Source organism: Schistocerca nitens, chromosome 6, assembly GCF_023898315.1.
Source record: "Schistocerca nitens isolate TAMUIC-IGC-003100 chromosome 6, iqSchNite1.1, whole genome shotgun sequence".
Classification (NCBI taxonomy): Eukaryota; Metazoa; Arthropoda; class Insecta; order Orthoptera; family Acrididae; genus Schistocerca; species Schistocerca nitens.
This window is the reverse complement of record NC_064619.1, coordinates 810,002-837,712: the sequence shown is the minus strand read 5'-3', so window position 1 is coordinate 837,712 and position 27,711 is coordinate 810,002. Positions and strand designations below refer to the sequence as shown.

The 27,711-nt window shown below is 43.0% G+C and overlaps 1 protein-coding gene across 1 annotated transcript in view; it reads right to left on the bottom strand.

Moving 5' to 3' along the window:
• LOC126262642 (uncharacterized) overlaps positions 1-27,711 on the bottom strand; it is a 358,396-nt gene that overhangs the window by 31,029 nt on the left and 299,656 nt on the right. Inside the window, exon 6 of the mRNA XM_049959403.1 lies at positions 16,552-16,770. Coding sequence (XP_049815360.1) covers positions 16,571-16,770 — 200 coding nt within the window. The 3' untranslated portion in view covers positions 16,552-16,570. The remainder of the gene's footprint in view (positions 1-16,551; positions 16,771-27,711) is intronic.

Below are 27,711 nucleotides of genomic sequence, written 5' to 3'. Positions count from 1 at the left end.
GTACACTCATAGCCGGCTGGAGTCGCCGAGCGGTTCTAGGCGCTACAGTTTGGAATCGCGCGACCACTACGGTCGCAGGTTCGAATCCTGCCTCGGCCATGGATGTGTGTGATGACCTGAGGTTAGTTAGGTTTAAGTAGTTGTAAGTTCTAGGGGACTGATGACCTGAGCAGTTAAGTCCCATAGTGCTCGGAGCCATTTCTTGAGTACACTTGTAACGCAAAAGCTTCCAGTCAACATATCTGAATGCCAAATTTGCGATATCTTACAGCAGTGACAGGGCTGCTAGAGGTGGCGACCAGACGGGAAAACCACGGTAAATGAAACCATAATTTCCCAACTGTTTGGCCTAGCCACTCCAGTCTGCTGTGTATCGACAGCCGGGAGTGCTGCCATTTGAAAAATATCAAACAGCGTAGGTCACATATATGCCGCCTAATTTAGATCTTTAGTCACAGTGTTCAGTTGTGCACAGTATACCCAGTTAGGCGGTAGCTGCCAGGCATTACTCATCAGAAAATCAGAAATTTGTGGTAAGGTCTTATGGGACAAAACCGTCAGTCCCTAAGCTTACACACTATTTCATCTAACTTAAAGTATCTTACGCTAAGGACGACACAGACACCCATGCCCGAGGGTGGACTCGAGCCTCAGACAGGGGTTACTCATCAGAAAAAGAGCACTTGCAGACCAATATGAACCAGCCTGCAGGCACCACACAAATTTACTGTCATAGTTGCACGCCTCTGCCTGAGTCACTCTGTACGTAGTCCACTTGCCACTCCCACACCATTAGGTCACTCACTGGGTAACTCACATCTGCTCATAGCCACCTCCCTGGCGTGCTGCCGGTTTGAACCTGGATAGTCAATCCCTTGTGAGACGTGGGTTTCAGCCTGGCTTGTCTAGTTGCCGAGGCAACCGCGCTCGAGCAGGGACACTGTCACCATCCATTGCCCCATGCGGACGTACACTGACGAACCAATGCATTACGGTCACATGCTTAATAAGTTGTCAGTCCATCTTTGGAACGCAATGCGTCATCGATTTTGCGTATCATGCATCCGACAGTTTGTTGGTAGGTTTGCGGGGGCATGCCACGCCAGATGTCCACACGCCAGTCATGTAATTTCCTTAAAAGTAGGCTGCTGATTTGCGTACGCGGTGATGGCATCCGATAGCGACACAAATGGATTCTGCTGGATTCAAATGAGCAAATTTCGTGGGCAAGATATCAATGTGAGTACTGTGCGATGATCCTCAAACCACTGTAGCACTGTTCTGACTTTGAGACACGGACAACTGTCCTGTTGCAAGATGACACTGCCAGCAGGGAAGACATCAAGCATGAAGACGTGAAGGTGGTCCACAGCTGCCAGCAACTACAACAGGTCCCATGCAGGTCCAGCACAATGTCTCCCGTAGTATAATACTGCTCAGGCTGTGTCTTTGGTGTGGTGCACATATTGAAACGCTGTTCCCGTCTATGATGGCACTTCTGGAGACGACATCGACTTGGTGTAGCAAAATTTGATTCATCCGACGAGGCGACACATTTGCATTGATCCACGGTCCAGTCTCTATGATCCCATGGCCACTGCAATTGTAATTGAAGATGTCGTTGGTCCAACATGTGAACATGTAGGGGTTGTCTGCTGTGGAGCCCCATGTTCAACAATGTGCGGTGAACGGTGTGCTCCAAAACACTTATTCGTGCATCACAATTGTGCTCTTTCAGCAGAAATGCAACAGATCGACACCTACCCTGCTTCACAGAGCAGGAAAGTCTCTAAATCCCACGATCTGTGGAGAGTCGTGGACGTCCAACCACATATCACCCAGCGGTAATTTCACCGCCATTCTATCGCTTTCCATAGATGCTCACTGTAGTAGTCCATGAACTATCACAGCGATTGAACATTCGACAGCTACGCCATCTTAGAAATACTCGTTCACAGGCTCTGGGTAGTAATACCACCTTTGTCAGTAGATTTCCCCTTTTGCGGCCCGTGTCGTGGTTAGAAAGATTCCCCATCCCTCTTTGAACCACTTATATACTTTTCTCACCGTGTTACGCTCCGCAACCCCACCAGGCGTCATTCAAACTCGCGACGGGCAGTGGTCGTATTGTTTTGGCTTAGATGTTTCTCCTGTTCTTGACGCAGGAAGAGCACATATCCTTACCACCGGCCATGCTGGAAACCGCGGGGTGCTTTCCACCACAGCTACAGTAGGTCAGCAGCAGCCACAGCTACCTTCTGTGGCCCATCGTCAATAGCTGCCGCCGCACAACGTCAGCGTTCTTCTACTGTGTCATTGCAGCACGCAACAACAGCTGTCATTGCAAACGCACTGGAATGCTTCAGCGACCATTACCGACTACATCATGGGGGCCACCGAATCCTCCTCTGCCTTTGATTCCGTCACTGTCTTTGTAATAAATAAAAGACTTTCTTAACCAGGAATATTTCTCCTATGTTCCACCATAGGATACCTACTACCACCAATGTATCTCACTGCAGTACACTAGATCCTGCTATACCAGTAGTGCAGTACGCTCGCGACCATAGGTGTCACGTTCCTGAACCTTACATGATGACAGAACTGGTTACTGCAATTTTAACGTCCATCATCCATGGAGAAGATAGTTGAGCTACTACGGACAATGGGGTTGTGAATGTCATCACCAACTCCAATTTGCAGATTTGACGGCATAATGCAGTGAGTGGGCTTACTGTTTCGTTGCCCTTCACTAATCATGCACTTGAAGATGACAGAGATAATGGTTTGCCACAGGAATATAAAGGTACAGTTTGTGAAGGTTAATAGACCTGCCGGCCTTTCACAGGGGAAACAGTACTGGCATGCGGCCAGTGAGATCCACGTATAGCAACCTGTTAGATTACAATGCATCTTGCGCACTGTCAGCGCTTGTTAGGTGTAGTATGTTTGCCGCTATTTTCATTCCGTCGAGCAGTGTTCAGAATCGAGATGAATGATGATTCAGTGCAAAAGTTATAAACATCCTGTAGCTATTTTAGATTGCCTGTGGTTTCCTTGCTTTTCTTCTTCTTGTGTGTGCTTGTAATTTTCTTACAGGTAAATATTTTTCAATGTCAGAGTCAGGTATGTAGGGTGTTTCCTCACGAGGGGCATTTCAAGCTTTGACAGAGCAAGTAAAGATGCTGACAGCAGATGACATGCAGTTACACAAGAAACTTGCCGCAGTAGAAGAAGCAAAAGCTTCATCCATTACAGCTGCTCCACGGTTAGATTCAACTGCTGCCAGTCCGACTAGCCATATTTTGGGCAGGATAACCAAGTATCTGCTGGCATTCGAGGGTGACTTAGAAGCAGCCACAGTGCTGGGCGTCTGGACATATGAAAAGCTTTAGCAGATGCCCAGGCTACGCTTAATGTATCACGATGGTTTCCAGAATGCATATAGATTCTGGCAGCTGAATGAACCACAATAGTACTAAGTTCTTTTGAGAGGAGCTCAGTCGTGAAGCGTTAATATAAGTAGAGAGTATTTTGGACCGGATCAGAAAAATAAATGCTCAAAGCTGTAGGTTCATGGGAAGCACAAAGGCAGACATGATTACTTTTCATGAGGCTGAACATAAAGCGTTGGATGCTTTTTTAAGGCTACTTACACGCGAGTCGATCAAGAGAGCGCGTATGGAAGACCCAAAGGATTTGACTGCCGCCAGTGGGGTAGCTATGCTGCTAGAAGAGGTACATGTGGCGACAGAAATACAGGAGAAAGAGGCGTGTTTTCTACACACATAGAGTATTATAGATATGTGTGCACAGGCCACATTCGGAAGCAGTGTCGCAGCCACAATGCAGTATGTGCAGAGTGGTGGGTCACAGCGAACAAGACGGTAGGAATGAGAAACAACATGGGCAGGGACAAAACAGATGGTCGCTAAACAGCAACAGGGCTTACGGATCTGCCGGGTTGTGTTTCCAATAAATTTCAACATTATGAAGACGTATGTGGAGGGGTGGAGGGGGAGTTCTGCTTAGATGGTACAGAACATTAGCTATTATTAGACACAGGGGCCTACGTCCGTGACGAATGTGGACTTCTTGGGCAGGAGGAGACTGAACTCTTCACGTAATAGATTACATATAATAGAAAATAATTATGTGACATCACTTGTTCAACGATGCTCAGTTTTCGCATTGGAGCAAAGCATTTCCGAAAGAATGTGGAAGTTTTTCTCCTTGTACATGTGGGGTACTGTGCAATCTTGGGGTCGGATTCCTTAAGCAGACATCACACAAAAAATTAATATCACAGAGAACACTGATAAACTTAATCGAGCACTGTTCGACTTGCAGAGACTGCTATCAACGATATACTGTTGCAACATGCACCTGTCATGAGAGCAGAAACAAGTAAACTACACTTGTTAAGAGTCAGTTCATTGGATAAGTGTCACAGGACACAGAAGAATTTGAATAAGTGAGGTCAGAGACCTACCGAGCAATATCTTCCTTGTAGTAGAGCCATTAATAAACAATGATGAGATACATACGTGGCACTGTTTTATACATACGAGCATTGCTCATATGCAAGACAGCTGGGAACGTGTGGTTTCTATCAGTAAGGATAATTGCAGCACCAAGTGAAGTAATTTTAACAAAAGGGTTGTTAGTTACAATATGGACGTTCTGGGTGAGAACAATTTAGACGGATCAAATTTGGATGTCAGCTGTAAGCAAACTGTCAACACAGCAGCATTAATGTCAAAATATTAGCATTTCAAGGGAGAAGACAGGATAGCTATAGAGAAGTTATTCATAATGCTTCCTGATTCTTTCATTCTAGAGGGCTAATGCTGGCAACCCCCATAACATGGCAAAGAATCCTAATTGAGGGCAAAACTCCTGTGTATCAAAAACAGTGCAGAGTATGCCACCATTTGCATCCAATAACGAAGGAGTTTGTTTATCAGAAATTGAATAATGGCATTATCCATGCGGAGTACTAGTTGATATTGTGTACAAGAATTCGTTAAGAAGTCCAAAAAAAATTGAGCTATTGTTGTGATTATCGTTATTTGAACGCTAAAATGATGACAGATGCACGTCCAGTACCAAATATTGTAAAAAGACTAGACAACTTCGATCAATGCAAATACTTTTCCACAATAATCCTGCAAGACTGGTTACCGTCAGTTGGAAGCAGGGGCGGAGCATTGGCCAAAAACTGCATCTACTATCTCCTGGGGTCATTACCAATAATGGTGAATGTCATTTTTTCTAAAGGTTGCATTAGCCGCATTTCATCGATTTCTAGATTGACTGTTAAGAAGTCTAAGGCCTGATCAGTATCGTCTTTACCAAGGATATCAAGGAATGCACAAACCAAGTAGACGAAATTTTTAAAATGCTGCACTCAGCAAACTTAACGGTGAATACTGGTAACTGCCACTTCGAGTTAACAGAAGTGAACTAGCTATGCCATGTGATTACCCAAGAATGTTTAAAAACCAATCTGAGAATGATACATGCTGTGCATGATATACCCCCCTCCCATCCCACAGACTACTAAATAGCTACAGTCATTTACTGGATTTGCCAACTATTACAGAAAATTTGTGATGAAACATGTGGGTGCTGCCAGACCATTGACACACTTATTAAAGAAGGATGTAAATTTTCATGGGCAGCTGAATATCAAGCCACATCTGAGAAAACAAAGGAGGCACTAATAACTAGCTCTGTATTAGTATGTCCAAATTGCAAGCAGCAATTTATTATGTTCTGTGACATTAGTAGCAGCATAGTAGTGTGTGTTTTAAGCCAGAAAATAAATATAAAAGAGCAATCAATAGCTTAAATGCCTGGACAATTAAGTAAAGCAGAAAAAAGTTACTCATGCACGGAAAAGGAGATGTTGAGTTTAACATCTGCAGTCACATACCTCAGATGTTATCTGTATTTCAGGGAACTGCGAGTCTTAACTGACAACACAGCGTTAAAATGTCTATTAAAGTAAAAGATCTCTTAAGCAGGTTGACTTGATGAACATTGAAATTCAACGAATTCGACTTTCTAGTAATTCGCAAACCTAGCAGGAAATAAGGTAATGCACTGTTAAACTTAACTGAGCACTGTTCGACTTGCAGAGACTGCTATCAACGATATACTGTTGCAACGTGCACCTGTCATGAGAGCAGAAACAAGTAAACTACAGTTGTTAAGAGTCAGTTCATTGGATAAGAATGGTGTAATAAGAGTACTTGTCTGGAACCTTACAGAATGGCAGAATGTGTGAACTATTGACACAGACTTCAAGCTATTCAAAACACATCCACAGTTCACTATTCACAATGGATTGCTATGTAGCACAATGAAACTTGGTCCATGCATCATGGTGCGTGCTGCACTACAAGAAGAAGTGCTGAAATATGCTCATAACTATATGCCATCTGGGCACGGACGACAAAGAACAACTTACTGTAGGGTAGCCGATTGGTTTAGGGGAGAACACAAGGGAAGGATGTCAACTAGTATATGGAAATTGTGTACCACGTGTACAACATGCTGATTTAACCCATGAACAAGTACTGCTTCAGACATTACCAGTGGTGTTCAAGCCAGTTGAAATGGATGGGATGGACGTCATGGGCCCATTTAGTGTACAACCACTACATGTTGACTGGTTGAGACATTATTTTGCCGTATATTGTAATGACGGCCATTCGAAATCAGCAAGCAAATAAAGTAGCACAAGCAACGATTAACTGCTTATTGAAGTTTGGCATCCCCAATACGATTATTCCTGATTGGGGCATAAACTTCATGTCAGAGCAAATGAAACAGATGTGTAAACTGTTACGATTAATAGTCACCATAACGACTGGGATGTTTACCTACACAGTGTCGCTTCTGCATGTAATTCAAAGATCCATGGTAGTGTTGTGCTCTCAACATACAAGATGGTATACAGAAGAAAGATGCCATCACATTTTGATGTTATTAAACATAAGATATGAAAAAATAGCTGAAATTTCGCTCAAATACTAAAAGACGTATGAAAGCAGGTGTGGAAGGTAAACACTAAGGAACCCAGGTGCCAAGAGAAAAATGGGATGGCGTACTGCTATGTTACCAGAGTATGGAATAGGCCTATAAGTAATGTTAATAAGCACCTACTTACTTCAACAATAATAGTGCATAAGGCACCTGACGGAGCGGAGTGTACTGCTGGTACGACTGTCTGATACTCCATTTCTTGTTCCATTCGTGAATTTCGCAAGGGAAGAGTGACTGTCAATAAACCTCTGTATTAGCTCTAATTTCTGTAATTTCGGTACATATAGGGGAGTAAGTAGTCTGTTTTACGTCTCTTACTGGAACGTACCCTCTCGGCATTCAATAGTACACCACTACTTGATACACAGTGCCACTCTTGTAGCGCCTGCCACTGGCGTTTGTTGAGCATCTCTGCTGGCTGAGTCTCGACTAACCGAGCCTTGAGGAAACACATAGCACTTGGTTGGTAACAGTACCATAATGATGAGCAGCATTCAAGAATCAGCCGAATAATTGCTCAGTAAGCCACTTTTTCCGTGGATCTCTACTTCCTTAAAATTCTTCCTATGAATCTCAATCTAGCATCTTCCCTTCACATTATTTTCTTTATTCTGTAATTCCACTTAAGATCCCTCTGCATGGTTACCCCTTCATATTTTGCTGTAAATATTGTTTCCAGCAATTTTTCATGAGTTGTGTAGTTTTACCATGTCAGCACAGTTTGCTACAGTTTGTTTGCCTTGAGAGTCAACTACTCATCCTTATACCAGTCTCAGTCCTGTGCAGGTCCTTTTGTCAAACGCTACAGTCTTCTGGGGTCGCTACCTTCCTGTAGGCAGCCACTTCGTATGTGAATAGCCTTAAAGAACTTCCGACGTATTCTACTACATAATTTATATTTATTCTAAATGTTAATGGTCCTATCGCCTTTACTTGCGGCATTCCTAAAATTACTTTTACATCGGTCGATTTTATTCCTTTAAGAGCGACGAGTTGAGCTCTCTCTGTAAGAAAATCTTGAATCCAGTCACCAATCTGGCCTGATAATCGGCAAGCTCGTAGTTTTTTTTTCGCTAAACGGCAGTGTGTCACAGTACTGAGTGCCATCCTGAAGTCAAGGTAGACGGACTAAACCTGAGCGCTGATGTCTGCCGCACTGTGGATCTGATGGAGCGAGCTGAGTTTCCCAAGACCCCTGTTTGTTAAATCCATGGAGAAGATTTTCGTTTACCAGTGAGGATAAAACATGTCACATAACTCTACAACAGATTAACATCAATGATATATCCTTAAAATTACGTGCATCTGTCCTATGATCCTTCTTGAAAACAGTAATGACCCGGGATTTTTTTCAGTCGTTAAGTACCCTTCGCTGCCCCAGAAGCCTACGATAAGCTGTTGCTACTAGGGTACAATTTTTTTTTTTTGCATAGTCTCAGTAGAATCTAACAGTATCTCATCTGGCACTGATGCCTTTCCACCACTAAGCGATAGAGGGTGCTTTATTATTCCGCGAGCACTTATCTGAATATCTACCACTCCGATGTTCTTACGACTGAAAGGAGGCACTGTATTACGATCTGCCATGGAAAACAATTTCTGAAGGCCTAATTCCCAGAGTGAGATTATTTCGATCCTTTTACTGTTTTTATAATTAGCTTTTTTAGTCAGATCGTTTGGCCAAATTTTACTTTCAGAGTCATTGAGGGCTTCTCTCAATGTTCTCTTTGCGCTTATATTCGCTTCGTTCAGCTTGTCAGCGAGGTTTTGACTTTCCTTGAATCTTTGATGAAACTCTCTTTGTTTACGTAGCGGTTTTGTAATACGGTTATTAAATCTAAGAGGTTCCTTCCTATCCCTTCAGACATTGTTGGAAACAAATTTTTCTAAGGCATATTGAACGCTGCTTTTGAATTTCTTTCCATTTCCGCTCTACATCTTCGTCTTTTCCACTGATTATTTGATGTTGACTACGCCGATACTCATCAGTTTGTATCCTGTCACTGTTGCTAAGGAAACATGAAAAAACTAACATCGTGATATCAAGGACCATACCAAGTTGTAGAAAAACCGTTACTAGTAAACACTAAGTTACTATTGACAAAGCGGACAACCATTGTCCTGTGTTCATTATGCCTTTAAAGCCGCTTTGGAAACTTTACCACCAGTGCCAGTAATACTGCCACGACAGAAGGTATGGGACAAGAGCGCAAGTAAACAGTCAGAAACTCGTTGCTGGCGGCGCGTGATATACCTTACGAACTCAGGTGACGTACATAAGGAAGTAGCCTTATTTGTATAGCTCCGGAATATTTATTGTACATGACTATTTATGTGCGAGATCCACAGCATATGTGAGTGTTGTGGTAGATTACGTTGTGTTCGTATAGTTTTCTTATTTTTCTGAGGTTCTTCTTTTTTGCTAGTATCGGGAGATGCATGTTTTCATGTTGATATGTTTCCTAGTGACAGGCTTAGCAGGCAATGCAAAGCTTGGGTAGAACAAAGTTAAATAAGCGTAACAGAAAGAGATGTGTCGTTATTGGTATGTAACAGCGGAGATTGGGTGTCTGGTTTTTTAGAGGGGAAAGAGACAGCGATGTTGATTCCTTTTCCCCAGGTGGCGTTGTTAATTTCATCGCTATTCTCATTTCTGCTAATTTTCATTACTTTTGCCTTTCTTCTATTTACTCTGAATCCATATTTTGCACTCCTTAGACTGTTCCTCCCATTCAGCACAATCTGTAATTCTTCTTCACATTCACAGACGACAGCACTGCCATCAGCGAATCCTATTATTGATATTCTTTCACTCTGAATTTTTCTCACTCTTGAATCTTCTTTTATTTCCGACAATGCTACTTCGATGTAGGGTAGATGGTACAGTAGGGCCAATGACTGCACCGCTGCCTTACACCCATTTTAATCGGAGCACTTCTCCTATTCTTCTCACAATCTCGAACCTCTAGGACCATTCTACTTTGTGGAATACTTTCTCTACGAGCGTGATCTCATTTTTCTTCAGTGTTGCTTCCACTCTCAAGCGGAACGTCAGAAATGCCTCTCTGGTGCCTTTAATTTTCCTAAAGCCCAACCGACTATAATTTAACAGATTCTCAATTTTCTTTTCTATTTTTCTGTTGGTGAGCGAACTCCAATTTTTCCGATTTTGTTGTTGCGGTCATGAAGAAATTTGTCTGTGGGAGGAAGCTGTACGTTGCCCGACACCTGCCGGAACGTACTGCCTCGGAATTCGGAATGTCAATACAGAAGCTCTCCGTGATGCAGGGCCACGGGATGATCAGCAGTACTGAGTGAAGCAAGTGGTTTGTAAGCCACGGTTTGTCAGCAAGTGGTTTGTAAGGCTGAATTACGTTTCCCTCAAACTCTTCCAGTGAATTTTCGACTGTTATCGTGTTTATTGTTATACTGTTATGTTACTTGTTTCACGTCGTCATACCCTTTTATGTTCTTTCGAATGGTTACTCCTAGGTATTTTACAGTAGTTATTGTTTCCATTGATTTGTCACCGATAGCGTAATCGAACAGTAATGGATTTTTTCGTCTGTTTGTGTTCAATACGTTACATTTGTTTACTTTTATTTCAACGGCCAGTTCTGCATCTATCATCTATTCTCCTTACGTCTTCTTGCAATTCAGTGAAATATTCTGGCATTGGTACGTTACTGGCAGCAGCCCCATGGAGGTTCTTACGTTACTGAGTTGATCATTTAACCTTCTGCTTACCAGAAAATCTGTATAGCGTAGCCTACCTGTCGGGCCTCTCAGGCCTGTGATGTTTACATTGACATAAATTGACAGTTATTATGTGAACGACTTTAGAGGTATAAATACACTTTACCAAAAATACCTATTTAAAGTTCACATTAAAAAAAACACAATTTTTATACTTTTGCTGGTGGCTTTTATTCTTATTGCAAATTGGCGCAGGGTCTACAGACAACAGCAGAATGTTCCGAGCATTCCGGTTTGGTGCACTTACAGCAGGTAATCTGACTTTTACTGTCTTTCTTCGACGCACAATATGTACATCTTCCCATTCTCTTAGCTGGTAGTTTCACTGCCCTTCCTGGATCCGGTACCCTTAATGAATTCATTGACTTCTTTACCGATGCTGGTTGCATTCCTAAATTGATGATGAAAATTCGACGTCTCATTTTTTTATTGGTAGCCAGCATCAACGAAATTTTGTATGAATTCACTGCACTTACATCGATCCTGTTGAAGAAAATCGCCATTGGCCAGCGCCTTGTTTTTTCTTCATGATGTGGCATAGCATCTTCTCGTCCATGGTATCAATGTGCCCCCTTGTGGCAGTGCATGTCATTATAATTTCGGGTTTCTTTATATGTGATGATGACACCGGCGGCTGGTCACGGAGAGAGCTAAGGACGCTGACAACTTTCTCTTTCTTACTAACATAAGAGGCTATTATCACATGTGGTTGAAAACCAAATAATGTAGAGTACACTTTACGTCCTTCAGGTGTGATGAAATCGCCATTCAGTTCGCCTTTGTTTTTCCGGACAGTACCGATTAGTGTCAGATCAACAAGAAATCAGGTAAATCGAGAGATGCGAAAAAATTATCACAGGTGATATTACGTCCGGGTTTTTCATGTTCAGTCATGAGGGTTTTCACAACATTCTCTTCGCACGGCTCCGGTCTCTTCCTCCTTCCGCCAGTACATTTCCATGTTCCAGCAGTATCTTGATGCACTGTCACGTATGGCTCACAACTTTGTTCCGTATCTACCAGGTTTTAATGTGATGTGTTATCGAAAAAATGGACAGCGACATCCAACATGACCAACATTTTATCTACGGTCAGACACCGTTCTGGAATGTAGGTATCAGTAAGAGTAATTCCACGTACCCCAAGAACTTCTCTGATTCGTTACATTTTGTCACTTCGTCACACTGCTGCATTGTCAAAGTACAACACCCCTCAGAATAGCACGGAAGCGGTTGCGAGACATGGTTTCATTGAACAGTGGTCGGCCACTTTCCACACTCCAAAGCTGACTGATACCCGCATTCCCTGACTTGTAAACTCCAGTCAGGATCAGAACACCACGAAACTTTTTCGTTTCATGCATATCTACAACCACTCAGTCCTTGTAAACGATTCGACCTTCCCTTTTGGTCCACATACACATTTTGCCAATGAGGGGTAGACGAAAGAACAACATAAAACAAGGTTCTTAGTTATCACAATTCTTAATCGAATAATTTGTAGGTCCTTGGTCTTCTTTCAATACATCTTTTTCGCTCCACCTACCAGAAACTCGATTTTGTGAAGCTAGCCCATATTTCATTCCCATTACGAGAAAACAAGAAGTCACGATCAACAGAATTTGCATTAAATTGTTCTTCTAGATCTTCGTAAAGGTGTTCTTCATTATCGTCATCTTTGTGTAGTGCTGAGTTTTCCGCGACATCTATCTCATTATCATCACCACTAGGAGATTCACTGTCATTAGGTGGGTTTTCAGAATCAGAAGACAGCTCCAACAATTCCGTTATCTCCTCATCTGATAGTCCTCTTCTCCGTAACATTTTCAGTTTGTAAAACAGGCAACTGTTATGCACCAAAATAAACATGTGCTTATCACAATAAGGACTGTTGAACAGTGATAGAATATCGGCGTGTGGCAACAATGGCAAATGACGTAACAGAAGCTGCACAGACAGACATCTGGCTGTTGAAAAATTGCTTCTTGCCGCAAGGGCCTGCGAGGCCCGTAAGGGAGAGAGCACTTTAACACAAAGCCATAGGCAAACTCTTGTAATCTTTTCCCAAAATTATGACTAGTTTGACAAACTAGCCAAAGTCTAAAAACGTCATTGAAATAAAATAAATGTATAGTTACTAATAGAGAAGATATTTAACATCACGGACGGCCTCCGAGACACGACGGTAGGTAAAGTACAGTATCCGTAGATTTTCTGTCGTTCAGAGCGGCGTGTTGAGTGGTATCTACTCGAAATTCCTGAATCGAATCACAAGCATGGTCAGACGCTCGGTAATGTCGTACGGTTTTCATTAAACGACGGTAAGAAACTATCTTAAATGCCTTCTTGAAAACAAGTAAGTCAACATCAACCAAGACGCCATTCTGTACGACGTTCTGGATCTCATGGAGGAACAGAGCGAGCTGTTTCAGAAGATAAATGGTTTTTGCAGAGAAAATTTTCATTTTCCAAACCCATCATAAAACATGTGTAGTAATTCTATAAGAAATTTAAGTCTGCGATAAGGAGCCTATAGGCATGTGCGTATATTCTATGCACCTTCATGGAAACGGAAATGACCCGCGTTTATCCCAAGAGCCAGGCGGCCTTCATTGCTGAAAAGACCTAGTAAGGGTGCAACTCCTTTAGCATAATGACTGTAAAATCTCAAACGTATCTCACACGGAGTAGATGCCTTTCCAATACTGAGCAATTTTCAATTCCGTCTCACTTCTCTCAGTATCTGGCATTTCGTTCTCAAATACTGGGGCGTACTCTGACGTCACTCTAAAAGTTGGTCAGAGCTAGGCTTACCATATTTTTTGCGTCCAACCCAGGACATATTTTCGGGATTAATAAATAAATCGCAAACTGGGATAGAGACATGAGAACAGCGTGTACCAGCCTGATATTTATTTTCCTTTTCAGCACACTGCACGTGTAAAATTAAACACTTATTTTTTAGCTCGACAAAACGTTAAAAGTCTTCAAAACGGAATTATGGCGGCAGCGTTCGCATCTAAAGAATGACCTTCCGGGATATAACAAGATTATTTGCATCCTTAAATTGCTGCAAGCCACGAGACCGATGAGTCTTAGGGGTAGTGGAATGCCCCTAGAGGGGAAACAGTCTGCCATAATTGGATAACCTGGGCAGCCAGAACGCTTCAATTGAACAAACATTTCCGGAAATTATAATTCTGATCTCACACAACACGAAATTGCCTACGGACGCACTCTGCAGGCAATCCCTCTGCTCACAAAAAAGCGTTGCTCTAGTCGGATACACACTCAAGCCACAGCTGTCATCTTGGTCTGACTGCAGATCATTAAGTACTGGCCGCGGAGTACCGTATCCACGCGACATGTGCTGCCACCTTCTAGATATGTACAGGCGCGAAATTCTGCCGTTTGCGACTTATTTTTTATCACCGTCGTACTTCGTGCAGTTTAATGAAACATTAAGTTTAATTATTCAGTTTTGACTTTCACTAGGCATGTTTCCAGAAACAGTGTTCTTGTTTAGCAATGTGATATGAAACTGCAGTCTCTTTAGCAGTGTACTCCAGATAAATATTTTTCACATCTTTTGCTTTAAAAAAAGTTCTTACGTTTGGTGATGCAGTCCCATGTTCAACCATTTTCACGTGGTCATTAATATGATTCGTTCCTTTATGTGCAAGAGAAAATCCTACAGTACACAGTTTGCAGTAAAGATGTTCACTGTTACTTTCATTACACAATTTCTAAAACTTGTATTCCGCTTGCAGGTTAACACTAAACACACACATTCTGTTGCTCATTGCTACTTGATGAAACAAAACACAAATAAAAAAGATGAGATACGTATATGCGCGTTACTTCACACACGAAAACAAGATGAACACTTTGATTACGCTGTTGTGTTGCCAAATGACTAACAATAAGTGAAAAGTTGCGGCGAACCGGTAGCCACGCCTCCCCGTCGGCGTCAGTGCTGGCCGCAAGGTTTTCTGAGAGAGCCATCGTCGTAAGACAGCGATTAAAAAGACGGTGTCGAACCTGTGGGTCTAACATTCAAGAAAAAATCCTCGACAGTCGTAAAACTCTGAAAATCTGGACAATTTTGAAGCTTCCTTGGAAGACTACGTTTCGGTAGTTTTGGTACACAACATAAATAACGTCGTAAGTGGTAGTATTACAGTTAGTACTGGTAGCATTGATAAGGAACGAAACATAAATGAATGTGTTAGAGAGAATCTGGGCGCCGACGATTTTTTTTTTCACACAGTTAGAGCCACACATCATTCAGTGTTAGAGTACTGAGTACTTTATATCCTTACAGCATATAAATTGCATTTTATATGTAATACTTATTAGTTGATCTGCAACAATGTCTGCGCTTCTATGTGATACAAAAATATATGTAAATGAATTCCCATGCTTCTTGACAGAGCGTAGGGAACATTACGGAAGACCCGCACTGCCATACTAGGCAAGGTCCTAATGGAGTTGGTATTTGTTGTTATTTTGTACTCAGTGAAACGGTTCATCATCATGATCAAGGCAAGAGGTTCTTGTTATTATTGAGAAACGTGAAAATTGTTTATGAATTACAAAACCAAGTTTTTTGTAAGTGAGACAAAATGTTGAAGCGATGTTTGACCTATTTTATTTTATTAAACCCTTTTGTTGAGGAAAATGCGCGTTCTAGCGCTATATAATAAATCTGCATTGTTTCCTTTATTTTTAGTGTAACATCACTTCAGAAATCAATATTTTTTTTAATAAAACCTGAATTAAACATTGACTGTTTCATTTTTGGTTCAAATGGCTCTGAGCACTATGGGACTTAACTTCTAAGGTCATCAGTGCCCTAGAACTTAGAACTACTTAAACCTAACTAACCTAAGGACATCACACACATCCATGCCCGAGGCAGGATTCGAACCTGCGGCCGTAGCGGTCGCGCGGTTCCAGACTGTAGCGCCTTTAACCGCTTGGCCACCCCGGCCGGCGTTTCATTTTTGCTATAATACTGTTTACGTTTAAGCAACAGACAGAGGGGTAACTATGTACAACAAAAATGTTGTGTAGGTTACCTGGCCACGTTTTACATATCCTCACTCAGTTTCTAGGAAAATCTGGTAAGACCCTAACTGCAACTCTAAAGAAAGCTATCGTTATGACGTAACGCCGAATAGATATGCAACACAACCAACATTCAGGTAACGCGTATATTGACAAAAGCTTCTAGGAAAACTACCGTAGTCTCTACTTACTTACGATGGTCTACAGTAAACTACAGTAGTTTTACAGCTCTTACCGTAAAAGCTGAGCTACCCAAGAATGACTCACGACCCGCCCTCGCAGCTTCACTTCTGTCAGTATCTGAGCTCCTCCCTTCCAAACTTCACAGAAGCTCTCGTGTGAAATTCGCAACTCTCGCACTCCTGGAAGAACGGATACTGCAGAGATATGGCTTAGCTACAGGATTAGGAATGTTTCCAGAGTGAAATTAAGGGGTTGTGATTTATTCTTGGGCAGGTCAGTTGGTAGAGCACATTCCTCCAAAAGACAAAGGTTCCGAGTTCTAAACTCGGTCCAGCTTACAGTTATAATCTGCCAGGAAGGTCCATACCAGGGCATACTCCCCCAGAGAGTGGGAATTTCATCCCGGATCACTGTGCTGCCCCAGACGGCACCGAAAGACGAGGACTGTGCGGCAAGGCCAGTGCAGCGAGAGCGTGCGCGGCGGACTCACCTGTCGGAGCCGGAGCTCCTCACTCGGCCAGGCAGTAGAGGCGGACCCGGGCCACGCTGTACCCGAGCTGGAGGCCCGCAGGGCGACGCCAGTTTCCCGGCCCCGGCGGCGGCTGCAGCTGCGCCTGCGGGGGCGGCGGCTGCGGCTGCCCCAGGCCCGGCGGTACCTTGGCGGCGCGCGCGCTCGCCCCGCCGCCGTTCCACCCGTACATCTGTTGCACTGCAACGCGTCACGCAACAGCGCTCACTCAGCAACACATGCAGACGATCCAAGCCAAGCTGGGCGGGGGAGGGGTGGGGCGGGGCACAGCCGTGCTGAGGCGGGGGCGCAGTCGGCGCTGCCCTGCCGCCGTCTGCCATTCTTCGGGGAGCATGCGGCCGAGGGCGCGCCGTGGTGGGCGGCACCAGGACTGGAAACCACTGGCGTGCGGGTAGCACGCACACCTCACGCTTACTGCCAAGTCTACGTATAGATTTCTCCGGTAGAGCGGGGGGCACACCCCTGGCCACTATAGCTGCAGCATCACGAAGGACGGCAAATAACAGTGTACAGTATAGTAGGAAGAATGTATGATTAAATTTGTACGTGATTTGGGAGCGTACAGGACCATGCACAACGAAGAAATTATTCGAGTGGGACGGAAATCCGTAGATGTGATGTCCACGCACAGACAAAGAAATGGTTATAATTTCAGAAAAATTACGTAATTTATTCAAGAGAAAGAGTTTCACCAGTTCAGGAACTCAATAAACTGTTGGTCACCCTCTGATCGTTACGCAAGTAATTACTCCGTTTGACACTGATAGAGTCGTATGTCCTCCTGAGGGATGTCGTGCTAGATACTGTGCAACTGGTGCGTTAGAGCGACAAAATCCCGAGCTGGACCCAAAAAGATCCAAACGTTCTCAACTGGGGGGAGGTCTGGTGACCTTGCTGGCCGAGGTAGTGTATGGCAAGCACGAAGAGAAGCAGTAGAAACTTTCGCCGTGTCATCTTGCTGAAATGTAAGCCCAGGGTAGCCTGCCACGAAGGGCAGCAAAACGAGTCGTAGAATAGCCCTGAGGTACCGCTGTGCTATAAGGGGGCCGTGGATAACAACCGACGGGGTCTTGCTATGAAAAGGACTCGAACCCCGACCATCACTCCTGTTTTTTGGGCAGCACAGCGGCCGAGAGTCACATTAGTATACCGTCATTGTTTGGAGTGTCTGCAGAGATTGCTGAAGACAATACTACTCCACTCAATGAGACTCCAGGCGGGAGACGTGTCTACAGACGCACCAGACAGCGGTGGGAAGCGAAATTGACTTTCACCCGCCGTTAGTCCGACATGATGGTTTGGCATGCAGTTTCATTTGATAACATCCTTCCATGAAATTAAATGGCCTCTGTCTTTCGCGGCACCCTTACAGCACAGCGGTACATCGACGATATTCTGCGCCCCGTTTCGTTTCCCTGCAATGCAAGCCATCCTCACCTCAGTTTCCAGCAATGTACTGCCCGCCCCAACACACCAAGTGTTTCTACTGCTTGCCTTCGTGCTTACCAAACACTACCTTAGCCACCAACATTGCCAGATATCTCTCCAATTTGCAGCATTATGGACAGGGCCTTCCAACCAGCTAGAGCGCCATTTCGGCAGTATTTGGCACGATAATCCTCAGGAGGACTTCCAAAAACTTTTTAAATCAATGCCGAACTAAATAATTGCTTGCATAAGGACCAGAGGTAAAACAACCAGCAACTGTCTTGCTCAATTTGTGAAGGTCTTTCTGTTGAATAAATCACCAAATTTTTCTGAAAATTCTGTAGCCTGTAAATGTACATCACATCCACTGATTTGCATCCCATTGGAATAATTCCTTCGTGATGCGTCGTTCTTTTTTCCGTTTCTCTTCTTCCTCTTCTTCTTCTTTCTCTCCTTCTAGAAAGTCTTTTATCTTTGCTCCTTTTCTCTCTCGCTCTTTTTCCAAGATCTTTATTATCCTCTTCTCTTGTTCTACTCCACTGGTGACTTCCTGCGTCTTTCTCTATCGTCGATCTCAGCCACATTGCTCGGCGAATACTTCCCTTCCACCTCCATCCCCAGTTCCGACCAAATTATTCCTATTTGGATCCTGTCTTTCTTGTTGTCCTCCCTGTCCTTTCCCAGAATCTTTTGCATAATTCTGTCCTTATTCATAGTGATCGAACGTCCCGCAAATAGTTCCCTTTTCAGTTTTATTTCTCCTTATATTGTCCATATTCTCTGGTACAGTTCTTTCCTAGGTCTCCGTATCCATCTCTCACGACCATTTTTAGATCTCAAGACTTTCCTCAGCATTTTAGTTCCTTCCTTTTGAAGTTGATCTATGCCATTCCTTCTTAGTCTTATCGTCTCATCCGCATATAGTACCACATTTCTCATCGACGGCTTGTAGTGTGTGATCTTTCGGTACGTAGACAATTCTTATTACTATATACGTCTCTGGTTACACAGAAGGCTTATTTCATCTTCTGCAGCCTCTCTACTGATATCTCATTCCTACTATTTTCTTCTCTTGCATGTTCTCTCACGTACTTAAAGTCGTCCACTTTCTCTGAATAATTTGACATCTTGTTTGACTTGTCGGGCTGTGTTTTGCGTCTTGTTCGGTTTCTATGCTGTCCACAAAGTCTATGAACTTCAGCTTGGCCCTACTGACCTTTTTCTTCGCTGCAAACGTCTTTGGTATTCCCATTTACTCATTTATTGATCTGCACTGACCACTTCGTCCCACATGATGTTGAACAACAATCCATCATCCTATTTGATAGCGGTCTTGATCTCACACTCTTCCGACAGTGCTCCTCTGAATCTCACATTTGCGTTTGTGTTCTTGCGCAGAGCTGCCAGGCCAGCTTTAACAGCTGAGCATGAAGTCGAACTGAGCTTGGATGACAGACACCGGTACGTCATTGCTTGCTGTTCAAACTGTGTCGGAGTTAGTCAGTCGTATATCATGTTGCCGACTGGTGGCGTGCCAATCACTCAGCAATCTTTGACCAGACGTTTCCAGTGGATAGGAGAAGGTGCTGGACAGAGAGGAAAAAAAGGAACATCTAGGTAGATCAGTCAGCGTGTCCATCTAGTTGAAAGATAACGTAACAGATTTCTCGAAGACAGGGCACAACCAACAGCCATTAAGGGCCAGAAATGTTACAACTGCTGTCCCAATTACCGGCTGCGCCACCCAAGTGTGATAATGTTGTGCGCCTGGTACTGGACGCGTATGATAAGGACGAATGCAATCCGGCAACGTTCATTCTCCTAGGAATCTCTGAATAGGAGTATGTCCATCGTAACGCTGTCTATAAAATAGGGAGTCATCGGTAAGGTACCGTGATACTACTTCTGCGTCGTTAGGTGAACCACTGTTGGCTGTCACTTTAGGGAAGCCGTCGCTTCTTCAGATGTTGCCGCACGGCCGAGCGAACAATGTATCTGTCTTTTCCAGCGTTAGTCCTGTAGGCCATTCAGATCCTTCATGACGTCACTGCCCTCCAGGACTCATAGATTCCATATTGGCATGGGATCTTGGCCAAGGCGAGTCATTGAAGCTGTACCTGTCGAATTCCAAGACGTGTTGATAGAAGTTTCTCCTTCTTCCACGGGCCATAACACGATCTCGTCCTAATCAGCCAATTTCTAATGCATTTGCATAACCAAAAATTTAATGCACTTCAACCTTGATGTTGTTGCAGAGTGCCTTCTTTGTTGTAGTTTTAATGGCTAGCAGTGTAGATTAATTATCTAGCAAGCAACTGCTTATATTCTTTTGTTGATCTTGACAACAGTAGGCCAGGTTCGAAACAAGTAAAACGCTGCTGCAGATAAATTCGTCAGTTTTACATTCTTCTGGCTGGTCGGTTGTGACTTGCAAAGGAGAAGCGATAGCTTCGTAAATATTTATTTGCGTTAAAAATGGTACATATATTTTTGTACTATTCTTACGCCGTTCTATTTTCTATGCACATTGGAGAGGGCCCTATATATGTATTATTTGACTGTCTCCTCTTACATACTGTAGTCATCATTCACATTGGGGCACTACTGAACAATACGATGTGCAACAGTTAGCATCTCAGATTTTTCTTTTATCCTTCATCTGTGGGCGTCTTTATTTAATTCTCTCAGTCATCGACTTTCTCCTTAATTATGTTTTCTATGTTGCATTTCCTTCTTTTTGCTTTCATTCTGCTGCGATCCATCCTATTGTCTCAATTACATCTTTACTGCGAGTCTTCTAGAACTTCATAACTTTTCGTCTTAATTTGCTTGGTTCCGTTCTTTTAATTTATCCATGCTATTTTAGCCTGTCTTTTTACATTCAAAAAATTTTATGTACTTCTGAAGAGAGGAAGTAAGATTACAGTTGAACGTTCCGTCGACAGCGAGGTCATCAGAGACGGAGCGCAAAATGTGGAGGCACATCGGCTGTGCCCTCTTCACAGAAACCCTCCCGGAATTTGCGTGGAACGATTTAGGAAAACCATGGAAAACCTAAATCTGTATGTCTAGATGCGGATTTGAACCGTCTTCCTCCTGATTTTCATCATGTGGTGTTAGTTGGTTGTCCAGTCTTGCCAGCTATGCTCGTGATTTAGGCGTACTGCTTCGTTCTGAATCATCAACGGTTGCATTATGTAGTCATATCTAGGGCTTCCACCATCCATTAACTAAAATTTTTAGCAACAGCCCTTTTCAAAATGTTCACATATATCAACAACGCATTTGCTCTTATTAACTATTTCTTCTCTTGATCTCGTTGCAGAGCGACTTAATTCCTTACTAGTCCCGACGGAGTATCGAGTCCTCCCCCGGGCATGGGTGTGTGTGTTTGTCCTTAGGATAATTTAGGTTAAGTAGTGTGTAAGCTTAGGGACTGATGACCTTAGCAGTTAAGTCCCATAAGATTTCACACACATTTTTTTTTAAATTCCTTACTCGACGTGTCGGGTTCAACAGATGCTCTAATACAAAATTTCGACGGCTTCTAAATAAACACTTCTGTCTTTTCCATTGTGCGAGTTTGGTAAATACGGTAAGCTACTTTCCAAGTGCAGTGTTTGACGAATCGTATTCTAGATGCAAGTTTTATGCTTTTGGCTTGTAGAAGGATCTCTTTTAACAGAAAACAATTTGCCTTGTGCGACCCGTGCGTTTTTCTTGTATGTTCCTTTTTTATCTTTTATGCTCGATCGATAGCGAAATTCGCCTACCTCTTCTGGGATCTGTTCCCTCAACATTAACTACCCTGCAAATACGAGGTGGTCATAATTAAGCTTTCACTCCTGTGACAAACGAGTAATCGTAGGGCAACTGCACTTTGTGAAAACATTTGAAAGTACGTACGGATGGTAAATAACGAAAACACCATTAAAAGAAACACATTTTTATTTCCACGTGAGAAGTTAAAATTTATTAATTGCTTACCACGTTTACGGTCCACATTACAAACACTGCTCAATGAAACGACTATCAGCATCCGTGACAGCCTGGAACCGTTCTTGACATTTCTCGACTGCTGCCCGAAACAAAGGTGGGCCGTGGGAGATTCACCTGTCGCGACACACCTCGTGCGCTGCTTGAAGATCGTACAGTGCGTCCAGCATTCTCAGCCATTGTAACAGCAACTACTTCAACAAATTGTCGAGTGATTCGCTGTTGGCCTCTCCAAGAAGAAATTCCCAAATCGCCTGTTAATTCGAACGTGAGAATCATGTTCTTCAACCCCAGTGCGGAAAGAGAACCTCTTCGCATTCCTTTAACGCGTCGATACTCACGAAGTGCAGCAACACTGATTTACGAATAAAGCCCTGCTCACCTTGTCCAGACTCATGTTGACCGTCTGCAACGGTTAAGCGTCTATACGGGCTCAGGAAGTGGAAGTTTAATTATAAACACTCTGTACATCTACTACATAGACGTTCATTTTGTTTTTGTACACGTCAGCTAGCACTTCGCTTCACTTCACCTCCACTATGCCAACAACGAACCGTTTCACGCAGAGTTTCTGTACGTTATAAAAAGTTCCCACATCGAGGTAGTCCATTAATTCCCTCTTTCTCACATCATGTACAAAATTTCTCGCCATTTCTACGCCGTTCATTCAATTCCTGCTCTTAACCGTTCCAGCTGATCCTCATGTTTACGAATCTTATATTCACACAGCGTACAGATGTCCATCTTTCCTATAGACTGCGAATCATTAGAGTTGTTCTATTTTGAGTGTATATGTTATTCTGCTGATGAATGTATTTACTCCATTGTACTTCGCTCTATTCACAGGCCCATTAAAAATACCAAGTTAATTTTCACTATATTTCACACTCAAAGTAAGTTTAGTACGAAATTTGGAAAGAAAGTTATAAATGGTTGCTGTGTAATTTCATATGCTCAAAATGTATTTCAGCACCGGTTAATAGCTGAGAACAGGACAATCCAATAAATAACATATATGCTAATACTAAAATTTCTGTACAAATTGTGCCCCACATTCGGAATGACTCCTTGGAACTGGCTACCGGTTCATGGCAGGCTCCCATCCAACAGTGACTTAGCATAAGTTGCCCACCCGACAATCTCGGGTATAGTTACGACTCACTAATCTTGGTTTCCAGACCTTGTACCGTCAGCACGGTAGGTTATGAATAATGGTGTGCCGTAGCATACAGGGAAGATTCATGTCAAGTGCAGTGCAGAGAGCAACGGGTAAAGTCTTCTGTACATGCTCAAATTTCACTCCAGTTTATAAGAGCAGGGTGAGGGTGACATCTACAAGAAAACTGAAAGATTCAAGAGAAATATCAAGTCATCTTGGCACCTTTATCTATTAACAAATAAAAGACAGATAAGCAGAGATCAGTTAACACAAACAAATCGTAATTTCCCATTTTCAAGCTTTTCATTAATCCGGCTGTATATTCCAAGCGAACATGCCACGCAGCTGCTAGCGAGAAATATTTGTTAGTTTCCTTGCATCAAATATTCAAAATCTTCCAGTCCAGAATATTTGTTGCTGTTATTTTAACATGCATCATTTCCCAATAGAAAATAAACATCCATTTTCTACATATTTTAATAGATACAGAAGCAAGCACACCAAGGCACATAAAGCAAAGGAGCATGATTTTGGTATTTAACTGTTGAGCAAAATAATTTTACACAAAAATCTTATATCTTTATATTGAAATTATTGTATGATAATATTAAAAATATTTGTTCGTGTAATCTGAATCATGTGGTACTTTTAGGAATGACTCCTCAGAGACCTTCGAATCAGCGTGTAAAGACAATAGGTTTAACTGCAGGATACAAGCGAGTAACGAACAGTTTGCGTTTCCAAACCGTACATAATTAGTTAAGGCAGTATGATACGTTTTGCCGACAGACCCCCAACATAAGCTGCTATTTCTTCATTACTACGCCTAGCATTTAACGCATGTATGTCTTTCACGTGGGTTTATCACCGGACTCAGTTCGACAGAATTCAGGCTAGACGAAGTCCCAGTTGAGATGTTGCCGCGGAAGATGTGGAATACCCGTGGCGCAACGGAGAAATGCGCATGTAATGGAGGCCATAATTTTCAGAAAATGGTTACCCGGATTGTTTCTTACAGCAGATTATAACGGATCAACTAGGGTTCCATCAACTTTACTGTGTAGATTTTATTTTTCTGTGGAAATATTAAGAAGCATTCAACTACTGTATTCTTCATACTCAGAACTCTTAAGTAATAACGATTTTTCCAACTACTTCACAGTTTAGTAATTCTATACTTTCTGCACTATCTCATTGGTAAAAAACTAACGAGTATTAATCATATAGAAACTTACTCGCTAATTGGTGTATTATAACACGTATCCCTGTCTGGAAGAGTTCGCGAAAAGCAGTGCTAGTAGTAGTGTTCAGATCATTTGGGACTTGTACAGCCTCAACCGGCGGGATCTATGTCACCTACCATCTACAACTGAGGGTAAATCTTTTAACATATCGCCCTAAAGTCATCGTAGAACGAGTGAAAAACAATTCAGAACTTACAATATCAAAGGCTGTTGTCGATTACCATAAAATTTAGGGTCACTTGCAACATCTCACTTTTTTTCGACTGTAACCCGAAATGAATGATTAGCTATAAACATGCGTATCAGCTCGAATTTATCTACATCTACATTTATACTCCGCAACCCACCAAACGGTGTGTGGCGGAGGGCACTTTACGTGCCACTGTCATTACCTCTCTTTCCTGTTCCAGTCGCGTATGGTTCGCGGGAAGAACGACTGTCTGAAAGCCTCCGTGCGCGCTCTAATCTCTCTAATTTTACATTCGTGATCTCCTCGGGAGGTATAAGTAGGGGGAAGCAATATATTCGATACCTCATCCAGAAAGGTACCCTCTCGAAACCTGGCGAGCAAGCTACACCGCGATGCAGAGCGCCTCTCTTGCAGAGTCTGCCACTTGAGTTTATTAAACATCTCCGTAACGCTATCACGGTTACCAAATAACCCTGTGACGAAACGCGCCGCTCTTCTTTGGATCTTCTCTACCTCCTCCGTCAGCCCGATCTGGTACGGATCCCACACTGATGAGCAATACTCAGGTATAGGTCGAACGAGTGTTTTGTAAGCCACTCTCCCAATGAATCTCAACCTGGTACCCGCCTTACCAACAATTAATTTTATATGATCATTCCACTTCAAATCGTTCCGCACGCATACTCCCAGATATTTTACAGAAGTAACTGCTACCAGTGTTTGTTCCGCTATCATATAATCATACAATAAAGGATCCTTCTTTCTATGTATTCGCAATACATTACATTTGTCTATGTTAAGGGACAGTTGCCACTCCCTGCACCAAGTGCCTATCCGCTGCAGATCTTCCTGCATTTCGCTACAATTTTCTAATGCTGCAACTTCTCTGTATACTACAGCATCATCCGCGAAAAGCCGCATGGAACTTCCGACACTATCTATTAGGTCATTTATATATATTGTGAAAAGCAATGGTCCCATAACACTCCCCTGTGGCACGCCAGAGCTTACTTTAACGTCTGTAGACGTCTCTCCATTGATAACAACATGCTGTGTTCTGTTTGCTAAAAACTCTTCAATCCAGCCACACAGCTGGTCAGATATTCCGTAGGCTCTTACTTTGTTTATCAGGCGACAGTGCGGAACTGTATCGAACGCCTTCCGGAAGTCAAGAAAAATAGCATCTACCTGGGAGCCTGTATCTAATATTTTCTGGGTCTCATGAACAAATAAAGCGAGTTGGGTCTCACACGATCGCTGTTTCCGGAATCCATGTTGATTCCTACATAGTAGATTCTGGGTTTCCAAAAACGACATGATACTCGAGCAAAAAACACGTTCTAAAATTCTACAACAGATCGACGTCAGAGATATAGGTCTATAGTTTTGCGCATCTGCTCGACGACCCTTCTTGAAGACTGGGACTACCTGTGCTCTTTTCCAATCATTTGGAACCCTCCGTTCATCTAGAGACTTGCGGTACACGGCTGTTAGAAGGGGGGCAAGTTCTTTCGCGTACTCTGTGTAGAATCGAATTGTTATCCCGTCAGGTCCAGTGGACTTTCCTCGGTTGAGTGATTCCAGTTGCTTTTCTATTCCTTGGACACTTATTTCGATGTCAGCCATTTTTTCGTTTGTGCGAGGATTTAGAGAAGGAACTGCAGTGCGATCTTCCTCTGTGAAACAGCTTTGGAAAAAGGTGTTTAGTATTTCAGCTGTACGCGTGTCATCCTCTGTTTCAATGCCATCATCATCCCGGAGTATCTGGATATGCTGTTTCGAGCCACTTACTGATTTAACGTAAGACCAGAACTTCCTAGGATTTTCTGTCAAGTCGGTACATTGAATTTTACTTTCGAATTCACTGAACGCTTCACGCATAGCCCTCCTTACGCTAACTTTGACATCGTTTAGCTTCTGTTTGTCTGAGAGGTTTTGGCTGAGTTTAACTTGGAGTGAAGCTCTCTTTGCTTTCGCAGTAGTTTCCTAACTTTTTTGTTGTACCACGGTGGGTTTTTCCCGTCCCTCACAGTTTTACTCGGCATGTACCTGTCTAAAACGTATTTTACGATTGCCTTGAACTTTTTCCATAAACACTCAACATTGTCAGTGTCGGAACAGAAATTTTCCTTTTGATCTGTTAGGTAGTCTGAAATCTGCCTTCTATTACTCTTGCTAAACAGATAAACCTTCCTTCCTTCTTTTATATTCCTATTAACTTCCATATTCAGGGATGCTGCAATGGCCTTATGATCACTGATTCCCTGTTCTGCACATACAGAGTCGGAAAGTTCGGGTTGGTTTGTTATCAGTAGGTCCAAGATGTTATCTCCAAGAGTCGGTTCTCTGTTTAATTGCTCGAGGTAATTTTCGGATAGTGTACTCAGTATAATGTCACTCGATGCTCTGTCCCTACCACCCGTCCTAAACATCTAAGTGTCCCAGTCTGTATCTGGTAAATTGAAATCTCCACCTAAGACTATAACATGCTGAGAAAATTTATGTGAAATGTATTCCAAATTTTCTCTCAGTTGTTCTGCCACTAATGCTGCTGAGTCGGGAGGTCGGTAAAAGGAGACAATTATTAACCTAGCTCGGTTGTTGAGTGTAACCTCCACCCATAATAATTCACAGGAACTATCCACTTCTACTTCACTACAGGATAAACTACTACTAACAGCGACGAACACTCCACCACCGGTTGCATGCAATCTATCCTTTCTAAACACCGTCTGTACCTTTGTAAAAATTTCGGCAGAATTTATCTCTGGCTTCAGCCAGCTTTCTGTACCTATAACGATATCAGCTTCGGTGTTTCCTATCAGCGCTTGAAGTTCCGGTACTTTACCAACGCAGCTTCGACAGTTGACAATTACAATACCGATTGCTGCTTGGTCCCCGCATGTCCTGACTTTGCCCCGCACCCGTTGAGGCTGTTGCCCTTTCTGTACTTGCCCAAGGCCATCTAACCTAAAAAACCGCCCAGCCCACGCCACACAACCCCTGCTACCCGTGTAGCCGCTTGTTGCGTGTAGTGGACTCCTGACCTATCCAGCAGAACCCGAAACCCCACCACCCTATGGCGCAAGTCGAAGAATCTGCAG